Source organism: Numida meleagris, chromosome 4 (assembly GCF_002078875.1).
Source record: "Numida meleagris isolate 19003 breed g44 Domestic line chromosome 4, NumMel1.0, whole genome shotgun sequence".
Lineage (NCBI taxonomy): Eukaryota > Metazoa > Chordata > Aves > Galliformes > Numididae > Numida > Numida meleagris.
This window is the reverse complement of record NC_034412.1, coordinates 68,710,148-68,721,890: the sequence shown is the minus strand read 5'-3', so window position 1 is coordinate 68,721,890 and position 11,743 is coordinate 68,710,148. Positions and strand designations below refer to the sequence as shown.

Sequence of the window (11,743 nt, the reverse complement as noted above, 5' to 3'; positions counted from 1 at the left end):
CTCTTCAATCCTGATTTCATTTATATCATGTGAGATGAACAGATTTTCCCCAGGACATCAGGCCTAGATGAGAGATGAACACTGTGCTTGAAACAAACAATTTTCTGTGAGTTGTAAGACAACACATCAATGGACCTGATTGTGCTAAAGCTTCTGGGTATCACTACAATGAACAGAAATGAATAGCTTCATTTCTAACCTGAATACTGTCTTTTTCCTCCCAAGTCAATGACACTGTTTTCATCTCCTCTGTCACTGTACTGCATCTCTTTCTTCTCTAAAAGCTGTATAATTTTTAACTGCTGCTGTTTCACACGATGTTCCAGAAGTCTCACCTGGGCCTTAAGTCGTATCTGCTCTTGAAAACAGTTCTGTAGATCCTAGAGAGGAAAACATCCTATTATGAAATGAATAATTTTTTGTTAAGTTTAACATGTGAAAAAGAGAAAAAAATAAAATCTAACATTAATAGAATATTTTTTCACAATTCTCTACAGACCATATGTTGACTTCCACCCCAATTGTTACCTCTATTTGAAACGATTTGGTATTCTAGAGAGCACACCAACCATACCTGCTTTGCAAAGAGAACTTCTTTAGTGGTTCTGCTACCAGTTTTCACTGGAAATGTGCAGATGGGACTCAGTAAAAACACTAAGACCTACCATAACCTACCACTTATAAATACCACACTACCATAACCATCACTTATTCTCTATCACCTCATCATGTACAGAGATTTAATATCCAGAGAGGAATGCTGCTAACATTGAGAAGGTTCTAAAATCCCCAGAGTATTAAACAAATTCACATTTATACTTTTTCAACTTTATTGTTCATTTTTTAAATGCTTTTAGGTTACACACTTCTTATGATAAGAATCTTAAGATCATCAACATAAATATTGTTAAATTTAGAGCTCTTTCTGGCTTGCTAAAATGAAAAGCCCCTAAGAAACTGCAAATATGCATGAAAAATAACAGCTTAAAATTTAAAGTCAGTATTGTGGTGTGACTTGTACACCTAATTTTGCCATGCAAGAGTAGGGAAGATGTTGTGATTCTGATATAGTGATACCTTCTAATCACTTGACCTTGCTGCAGATACTGATATATGACACAAGAGAGCTAGAATAACTGTTCCAAATTCTGAGATGCCGAAGGTACACAGAGCAATATGTGTTTTTAGATTAACGATTATGGTAAAGTAGCCCAATCTACAGAGTGTAAATTAGAACAGACTGTACAGTTTCAAACAGATGTTAATCAAATTTGATTCCAATATGAAGAAAAAATCCTTGAGGTTTTATGATACATTGTACAAATATGACATGAGGTTTTGTATCAGTAACACTGCTTCTGCAATTAGTAGCTATGGTGCTTGCAGGAGAGCACAACTAGCATTATAAAAGCTAAGTTAGAGGACAATCTTTCAGAAATCCGATAGGCAAGATCAAGCATGCATAGCTGTAAATTGGTACAGCCTTATTCATAGGGTAGCATTATTTACGTGAGCTAAGGATGTAGGCCTGTAACCACTGCCATCCATATGGAAGAGCTGATATCTTAGAACACTGCCCTATCATGCTTAATGAACAGATAGATGTGAAGTAGCATACTTATGTCCACTGGCATCAGTATACTTCCATCTGCATCAGGCTTCGTTTGTTTTCCGTGAACACTACCACCAACATGTTTCTTGTCACTTTCTTCCTGCAGTGTTTTTTTTCCTTCTGTCTGAAAAGCTGATGCAATTCTGTACATTTCTATGCAGCAGAAACATAGTTCTGGTTGGATATTTCCCTACAGTACCATTAGTAGTTCACTACAGCTCCAAGAATAGACTGTGAATTAGCTAGCAGTATTGATAACAAACTGCATTTTATTTTTAATGCACATGGAATTTTTTCATAATTTATTTGTGGTACTAGTTGAAAAACAGGAACTTCTATTAATGCCATAAAACATACATATAAATTGTCATTATTGTGATGTTATTTCTGATATATGTGTTGCTGATGTCCAAGATCCTTCATTTCTTTGAATACTGGAATGCAATTCACTTTCAACTTAGACAAATTAACTTGATACGTTTCAAGAAAATATTTGAAGATAAAAGAATGCACATCCATGATTAAAATGGTTCAAAGCCATCACATTCCATTTGATGGTAATATTCAGTCTCATAGAAAAAATGTCTTGATCATACACGCTGACTATACAGAACAATCCTGGATATAGGCCTCTGCTGTAAGTATTGCTGCATATTATCATATGCTTGCTAAACTGCAAACTAATATATATGGGGAATAAACAGAGTATATACAAGCAGCAGGACAAGGCAGTCAAGCTGCCTCTCTGGAGCTGGGCTGCCCATGTCAACCAGCTTTGACAGCAAATTTGTCTGCAGGCTCCCACTGCTTACTACTATGTCCCAAGAAGCCATTAAAATACTTAACCACAAGGAGGAGTTGTAAAGTGAGATGCACAGTTTACCAAACCACAAAGTTTTTGGAAGGAATAAAAAAAAACATCCAGTGACCTAAAACCCCTAGAGCCTTGTTTTATTTAAGAGGACTCTCTTGAAAATCTTTCGGAATCTACCTTCAAATGTAACACTACCTCATGTACCACTGTAAAAGGTCTGTAACAGACTATAACTTGCTACTACTCCTTTTGCTAGATATGGATCAAATTAAAACTGTTACAGTAGTGAAATCTTAAAAAATGTGAATTCGATTGTGACTGTCTCCAGTGGACAGTAGAGCCCACTGTCTGAAAGCAAACTGAATTTAAATTGTTCTCTCTGTTTCAGTGAAGCAACTGTTTGTGCTACACACTGAGAAGCAATTACTTAACAGATGCTGACGGCTCTGCTTGTGGACATGCAGCCCCATATTTAAATTATTAATGAGTATTCACAAACTTCATTTTATTTCATTGTTATATGAAATACTTAGCAGCTAGAGTCCTGTCATTAAAGCAGATACTTTAAATCAAAATAACTTATAAGAACTACAAAAATACAATAACTTTACTTGAGATGGCTTCATCCTCTATTTATTGAATATCAAGAAGCTTAAAAAAACTTAGATTAGATTATCATTTAAGTAGATTGAAACAAGAAATTTTAGAGTTGAATTTCAAAATGTTCCCAATCCATAGTTACTGTCAGCCACTGCCTGTAATATTCCCACTGAAAAATCAAAAGAGAGCAAGTGTATTTCACTGTAATGCCTTTTCTTCAGTGATCTTCTATAAAAATCAGTAAGTCCCTTCCTTCGGCAAACAAAAGTGATTGAAGAAGCAGATACTTCCTAGTCTGTCACTATAGAACTACATACACAAATAAAATGCTTCTATAAAATAGGACAAGCATAATGCTATAAAGCGATGGGAACCACAACAATAACAGTGGAGTACCAAAATCCTAGACTAGAGCAAGTAAGGATAAGCCCAGGTGCAGCAGCTATAAAGACAAAAACAAATGAAAAAGAGGTACTCACCCCTGAAAGGCCTCATATAGACAGAGATCACCAACAAAGCACCCCTGCCTCTACTGCCAATCCTTAAATGAGGTCTGGAAAGGAGTGGATCCTGGCTCCACCCCTTCCAGTCACTCAGGTGCATTACATGCACCTGAGCTCCCCTGGGCTGGCCCTGCCTTCCCACCAGGTGCTCAATCACTGGCTCAAGCTGTGACTTAGCACTTCTGCTACAGTAAGCCAAAAGCAGTTATGCTCACCCAGTTCTAAGTTCAGCAATCATACAGGCAATTTTGAATCAACAGTTCAATCTCCAAGGTCTCTGACAGTTAGGATCTGAATATCAAACTAGGAAGGTGTATGGGAACTGCTGAGTCACAGCTCACAGCCTGAACCACTGATTGAGCACCTGGAGGAAAGACCCAGTCAGCCCTGGAAGCACAGGTGAAGGCAATCCACCTGTGTGACCAGAAGAGGTGGAGCCTGGCTTCACCCCTCTTAGGCCTCATTTAAGGGCTGACTGTCATTGAGGAAGGTTATTATTCTGAAGTTTCTTCTTTAGTGGATGCTTTTCTCTGTGAACCCTGACTCTTCTGATATGGGTGAGTGACCTATTGCCTTTCCTTTATAGTCTCTTTTTTATTATGCTGGTTCTTCTGCGTCTTTGTGATGTCTTTCCTGCTGTGTTGGTCTTTCTGATTGTTATAGAAGGATGACTAGGATAGGTACAGGATCGGTGAATTTAGGGGAATACTAAGTCATGGGTTGAACCAGCAACTGAGCACCTGGTAGGAAGGCAGGGCCAACCTAGCAGAGCTCAGGTGCATGCAATACACCTGAGTGGCTGGAAGGGGTGGAGTGGGGATCTATTCCTTCCCAGACCTCATTTAAGGGTTGGCAGGAGAGGCAAAGGTATTTTTCTAGAGTTTTCTAGAGATTCCTGCCTGTGGCCTTCTAAAGGTAAGTAGTTTTCTTCCTTTATTTTCTTATCTATGATTGTGGTATTTAGGCTTGTCCTCACTTGCTACTGCTGAAGATTTTGCTACTCTGCTATTGTTGCTGTACATCATGTTATAGTGAGGTGACAAGGGTGGAGTATTTGTGTTTTACTATTTCTGTTTGAGTGGTAGAAGGAGTGAAAGGTTTTAAGAGGTAGAACTGAAGGAGCTGCAATCACTGTTTCTCAGTATGAATTGTAACATGTTGGTATGGGAACAAGAGAGAATGTAAGCCTGTGGATCTTATTTGATGGGAAGTTATATGGCAAGTGGGACAGGCAGAGAATAGAAACATTCCTCATTCTTTGTATCAGTGTACTACTGCTGCAGCCACCAAGCTCATTACACATTAGTAATTCTGAGTTTTGCCTGTCTGTAGGCAAAATGCTCGAAACTGAAAGTGTTATTTTAAGTTATTACACTTAATAGAACAACTGCCTTCAGTGCATTTTCTAGTGTTTGTGTTAATGCATCATAATAGTTTTTTAGCAAAGGATTTGCATTGCATCCTATTCTATGTTGGATCCAGGAACAAACCAAATTACTTTCTTCAATGCTATTACCCAATCACTTTTCCTCTATTGTATATTTATGTACCCATTTTTACTTATCAGAAACGTGTCTCCATTGAATATTGAAGCTATTTCTCCAGTCCTCTAAATTTCTGTATTATAACTTTTTCATCAAAGATTCTACAGTTGAATCTAGTTGAGATACATTAAGAACTACAGAGAACAAAGTATGAAGTATTTAGAAGAAAGTCTAAACACGAGTAGAACTTACAGAACTCATAGTGCGAGATGTCAAGCTAGCTGCAAGTAGAAAATCAATCACTATCAAAATCTTCATTCTTTCGAAGCTGTGAAGTAGAGGAACAAATGAAACAGTAGTTAATGTAAACACCAAAGCTAAATATTTACACCTGATATCTTTAAATGTTATTGGAAATAATCTACTTAACCTATAATTATATCCCTATATTTTGAGTACTGCATATGTTTATGCTTTGTTACAATGTGTAAATATTGTGATATGTACAACTTAAGAAACACTAAAAACAAAAACTATCCTTCTAGGCTACTATGTATCAGAGATCTTTGTGCTTTTCAGGACAGTTATTGAAGGTTACAGAAAGACACCAACTACTGTGAAAAAAGACAAATGCAAAATAGCTCTTTTAAGTGCTCTAAAAAGCAGCACTGTGTTCCTTGTTGGTCTTTTAAAGTTAGGAGAAAAGCCTCTCTTACATTTAAGTAATTAAAATCTGAATTTAACTAGTTGTCCTTGAAGTAAAGAAAATGCCCTGTGCAAATTCCTGTGTACCAGGAAAGGATGGAGGTAATCATTTTTCTGACACAGAGTTATTTTTGGAAAAAAATGTGTAAGAGTTAGCAGCTTTTATTGTAATGGTGACAAGGATAACATCTGTCAACTGATAGCTATGTATATTTTGTACTGCTTGACCCATTGTGTTTTAAATCCTACTACTTATGAAGATTATTTTATATAAAATCACCATTGTACATGACTGCTTTGCAAACATTAGCTAATACAACTTGAAAATTTTCCAGAATGTGGATGTATGTTTTTAAATTCACAGATGAGAAACTGAGTCCTATTACTACTGAAATACTTACATACACTATATACAAAGCAATGCTAAACTGATTGTTTAAACTGATGCAAGTGATCAGCTCAGGAGTTTTTTTCTGGTGGGCTGAACTTGCAATAATTGTCTGGCATCGACTTTTGTTATTAATTTGGATTTCAGAGTTTTTTGTAATGGTAAAACATGCATGTTCATAAGCTATGGCAGTAATAATTATGGCTACTGCAGCTGTTGCCACCTGTTGCAGTGACATTGTCTGTTGTGGTAGAGTAGTGACCAAACAGCATGCTAGCTGTCCAGACAGGCTGAAAATGTCCTGTATTTGATAATTTCAGTCCCTATTCCATGCATATCAGATTGAGTATGTCACATAGAATCCTGTATTCACAAAGTCTCACCTTTCCCCCCTTCTTCTGTTCCTATGAACAGATACAGAACAAATGTGAGACAAACATGGGCATAAGTACAGGCTGAGTGGGATTTCCTGATCCCCTCTGACACAGCACAGAACAGCTAACTTTTGGGCTATTTTTGGGAAATGCCATTCCAATAACAAAGATTTGCCATTTTAAGAGCTACTGTGCAAAATGTTTAGCTGATACCCTAAAAATCAACCTGTGAAGACCAGGTTTTACATCACCTCAGATTTATTTTATGGATTGTATTTCAGCTATAATTTCATTCACTAAGTGTTCTAGGGAGAGCTTCACTCTCTGACTACATAAAGCATCACAGAATGGAAAAGAAACTGAAGGTCATAAGATCAAAGATTCTCATTGTTACAACAGAACAGTACGAAATCATTGCTTTATTTTGTTTTCTAATTTATAGGAGAGAGAGTTGTAAGATCTGTTGCATTATTCACTTGGACAAAAGCACTCCAACAAACAAAAAACTACCAACACCACCACAGAAAATGGAAAACAAAAATGATACATTGAACATATATTAAAGAGCACTGAAGAAAAGTTTCCATATATGGTTTCTTCTGTAAGGTCAGATAATATCTGAACAGAAAGCCAATATTAAAAAAGTTAGAAGGGATTCTATTTTTTCCACTGAGAAATCCTTCAACTGCTCTGCTATTTTCATTACAAAAACACTCTGTTCTTCCAACTAGCCTAACTACTCACACTTAAATTGTGATTTCACTGATTGTGAATGCTGCATCAGTCATATGGATTGTACACTTAAAAAAAAAACTAAGTACATCTTTCATATTGCTCAGAACAATTTGTGTTAGGAAAAAAACAGAAGACTATCAGACAAAATCAAGGTAGACCAAATCTCTTAGAACAAGTGTGAGCTACTGAAAGCACAAAAGGAATGAAGAGCTGAAGAGTGTAGAGTTTGTGCAGTTGGTTTGGTTTGTCACCTTCAGATGAAGTCATTTTTCTATTTAAAGGGTGCCTCTTCCTAATGCATGTACCTGTTGTGAGAAACTTCATAAGGGCTGTACTTGAAGGACAATGTTATGAATATCACTTTCAGGATTCTCAAAAAAATTCAAGCGATGATTTAAATATATTGTTCAAGTCATTCTTATCATGGATTTTCCTTTTTGGAAAGGAAGTTGGACAGTAAAGCCAAGGTGCGTAGATGATCATGTGGTCACTCAGGATATGTTTGAGTTCACTATGGCTACAGGGGAATTAAATTGTGTATAAAGAGAGAGCAACTGAGATAACCATTTGGCAGAGCTTCATCCAGAAAGAGGGAAAGCATTTAACAGAAGACACAGGAGGAAACATCGTAACTCAACTCTGACAGGAAAAGGCTTATCTAATATTGTTCCTCTGATTTTGTAACTGCCCAGCAGATAGACCCAGAAGAGATCAATGAGAATGAGCAGTGCTGATTCTAGAATGAGCAGTACCCTGTATCTTTGAGCCAGTTTCTCCCTGGATATAAATTTCTGTGCTTATCTGATCCCACAGTTAAAATCGCAGGAGATTCACTGAGAGGTCAGAATAGCTATCAGAAAAGTGGAAAATTATCATGTAACAGGATCAAATATCCCAAACACATTTGAAGTGCTTTGCATACACTAACTGAACATATAGGTTCAGTCTGGGAATTTATGGTCCTAACTGGTAACTTGAAATTTTCTGTAGAAATAGGGAAAAGAAGAATCTGTTTAGCAACAGTTTTCTGAAAGTGAACGTTTATTTTCTGGTGACATGTAAAGCTAAAACTGTGTTCAAGGGTAACTCGAAATCTTGCTCTAGGAAAACTTTTGAAGTCAATTTCTCAAACTAATTTCTCCATCTACTTAAATATTTAGCCTGGTTCTTTATAGCTATTTAAAATGCATTATCCAGAATTGTATGCAGAGACCAAAATAATGAAAAATGTAGGGAGGGAGTATAATGTGTATACATAATGCAGTAAAAGCATTAATTCCAAAAACCTGGAACAAAACCAAAAAACAAACACAGTCCTAGGGTGATAAGGGTGTTTTACCCTAATCTTAATCCATGTCACAAGTGAAAACAACTGCATACCTATTTTTTGCATTGCTGGTGCTAGCTAAGTCCAAAGAGACAGCTTTTGCTGAGAGACATGCAAAGCTTTTGTTATAAAACCAGTGGCGTTTGCCAGTTCAAATAAAAATAACTTGTGCAGGAGATACATTCCCAGGAAAGAAATCTCAGGTAATAGACATAAGGATTAATTAGCATGCATCACAACAGAATGAGAAATCTTACTGTAACTTTTTGAGTTGAAAGCACAAGCCCCTAATACTTAGCTGCTTTCTATGTTAGTAAAAGGGAGGTTTAAGGGCAAATCTTGTGAAACTTTGAGATTTTATTCACATCAAATTATACATAAGATGACACCTGGAATGTGTATTTGCTTGATATGGAAAGGTTTCTCCTGTAGTTACATAATAAAAACTATAGAAAAGTACCTCTGAAGATTTCTGTATTTCTGTGCCTGGGCCTTTCTTACAGGCAAACCTGAGAATCTGTTGGCCAAAAGGACATCTACTGATTTTTAAGTTCAAACCTGTTTAAATGATTAAACTCATGTACAAACTTTGTTTTAATTAGTACAGTAATAATTGAGCCAATTTCCTTATTTGAAAAATGAACAATCATTTTATCCACTTCTAGGGCTGGAAAACAACCCTTATTCAAGAGCTATGCATTATTATAAACTAAAGAACTACAAATTTGAATATGAAGCTTGTTCACTAACTAAACTAACATCACAGCTAAATACTACTGATGCAACATTTGTACATCGTTAACAACACAATATGAGTTACGTGGCCTTCACAAATAAATTACTTTTAATACATAGCTATAAAAATTATGCTGATTCTTTCTTCATCCCCCTCAGGTATCTAAAATGTTTACCTTTATCCTCTGGAAAGAACTCAAAGTTGTTAAATCTTCTTAAGCTGATGCAAAGAATTCCAGATCCCTTCCCAGACTGTGATTGTTTTTGCTATTAAATTTTGTAGTGCTGAGGCTTACATCTGCTATGAGTCAGTGGGCAGGAATGTTACTGAGGAACTGCAGTTCTCAAGACTGATTGCGACATAAGAAGGAGAAGATGATAATTCTGTGCCTAATACAGCACTTCTGAAATAAAAATAGACCAAAAACAACATATTCATTTTCTTTTACTGTTGTGATCCAAGAAATTGGTCTCAGAATGACATCCAGCTTTCCTGAAACAGGACCTAAATCTCTTAGGCTTCAGAGGTAAAAAGAGCTTAACTGACTTGACTGATCAGTAACACTCATAGACTATAACTTACTGGTTAGATGTGATGTAATAAAAACAAATCTGCTTAGAACAAACAAGCAAAAGAGAAAATACAGACAAGTCCAAAGAGAAAGGGGGAAAAAAAAAAAACAGTCCTGTATGATGTAGGTATTTTTCAGCTACATTAAAAGGCACCCTGAAGCACATTATCTCAGTAACTTGGTTGGAATTTACCACTTTGCAGATAAGTACTTTAGATCCAGATGAATGCAACAAACTTTTTAAAAATGTGATTTTTTTTAGTAGACTTCTATTGTGCTATCTCATTCCAAATAGTTCAGCATGTGACTATGCTTTCTGGAATGCTTCTAGACAAAGTGAGCTCTTAAGGAAATAAAGAACAACAGAGATAAAAAGAGCTTTGTATGCCACAAATACACTCTCAACTTACTTATGAAGACTATACTTGTTGAACCTTTAAATAATTTTGTGTTATCTGGAACCCCTTTACCTGGCAGTATCTCTTTTTACTAATTACATTGCATTCTAACTGAATTCTGAGTTTCAAGTAACTGAAATAAACTTCTCATGAATGGCCTACACTAAGAATCATTCAAAAGAAGTGATCAGCAGTTAATTTTTGCTAGGAATCTTACTAAAGCTATTTCCTTTTGGAAGGAGGTATCATACCTGTTCATAGCATGACTCCTGACTTAGCTCATGAAAGTATAATACAACTTAGTGTATTGACTCTGAGCTGAGAAAGTGGAAAAAGGCATGATATTTTAAATTCAGATTTATTAAGAATTCAAACAAATTACTGAGGACTACAAGTAGATTTTCTACCATTTAATGTTTTTAAAGACTAGGTGGCTAAAATCTATGGTTGTGGTTCAGTTAAACATGACTGAACTCAGAGCGAGAATTATATACAGCATCAAGTCAGATCTATGTTATTCAACAGGTGCGTAAGCTACAAATCAACTGAATGATTTTACAAGAATAAATATATTGAATAGAAGACTCTTAAAGAGTATGCAAATGGAGGTCATATAAGCACTAAAGGAAAAAACCTGGCTGTTCACACAAACCTCCTTCAGATTTGCTGTGCTTGGGAGAGTTTTCACAGAAGTGGAAAAAACACATGCAAGGATTGCTAATTATTTTTATCAGGTTTTTGACAAAAGTATATTTGAAGAATAAAATTATATTCCTCACTTCAACACTTAATCAATGTGCTTATTACCTCCCATAAGCAAGGCAAAATCCGTTGTATTAAATCATTTTATTTTTGGAGATGTTTTCAAAAATAGCTAACAAAATAATAGACTTTGCTCTGAATATATTAGAACTTTCAGCTCCGTATTTCCTGAGATATTTCATCTGGCAGCAGGTCAACAGCTTATAAAATCAGTAAATACATGATAGATAACATGTTCATATCACCCTTTTATCGTTCAGTCTTAAAAGAAATTGCAAACACGAGACGCTTTTGTGGTATACTGAACCATCAGTTTTCCATTATAAACTCTAATATAGGTGATAAATGCTATTCATAGAACTGATTTTTATCTAGGAAAGTTCTAAATCACAAATGTCACATAGAAATTTGAGAGGGTCAGAGATTGTACAACTATTACATAGTAACTTTGTGCTTGCCAAAAAAGTACTTTCATTCCATCTGTTACAAATTAATTTGTTTATGCTGTTCTCTGGATTGTTTTGTGTAATGCTAAGGATAAAATAGAAGACATGTAATGGACTTCATTTGAGGATTGACTCAAATCACATTTGAAAACATGCATTCAGCATTATATATCCAACAAGGGGCAAATGGTCTCTCAGATTTTCTAAACACTAACAACAATATGAAGAAAATACTTTTAAGTGGCTGCTTAGTTTCACAGCTTAGCCACCACACTGTCAACGGTTTAC

The 11,743-nt window shown here is 35.8% G+C and overlaps 1 protein-coding gene across 3 annotated transcripts in view; it reads right to left on the bottom strand.

Annotated features, from left to right (window-relative positions):
* The window catches only part of FGL1 (fibrinogen like 1), a 31,067-nt gene that overhangs the window by 13,488 nt on the left and 5,836 nt on the right, over positions 1-11,743 (bottom strand). For 2 of the 3 annotated variants that reach the window (XM_021395236.1, XM_021395237.1), the window contains 3 exons: positions 9,454-9,681; positions 5,266-5,341; positions 200-380 (listed from right to left, as the gene is read on the bottom strand). In XM_021395236.1, coding sequence (XP_021250911.1) covers positions 200-380; positions 5,266-5,331 — 247 coding nt within the window. In that variant the 5' untranslated portion in view covers positions 5,332-5,341; positions 9,454-9,681. Of the gene's footprint in view, positions 1-199; positions 381-3,505; positions 3,564-5,265; positions 5,342-9,453; positions 9,682-11,743 lie in introns of those variants that run through there. The other variant, XM_021395238.1, reaches the window with a different exon arrangement.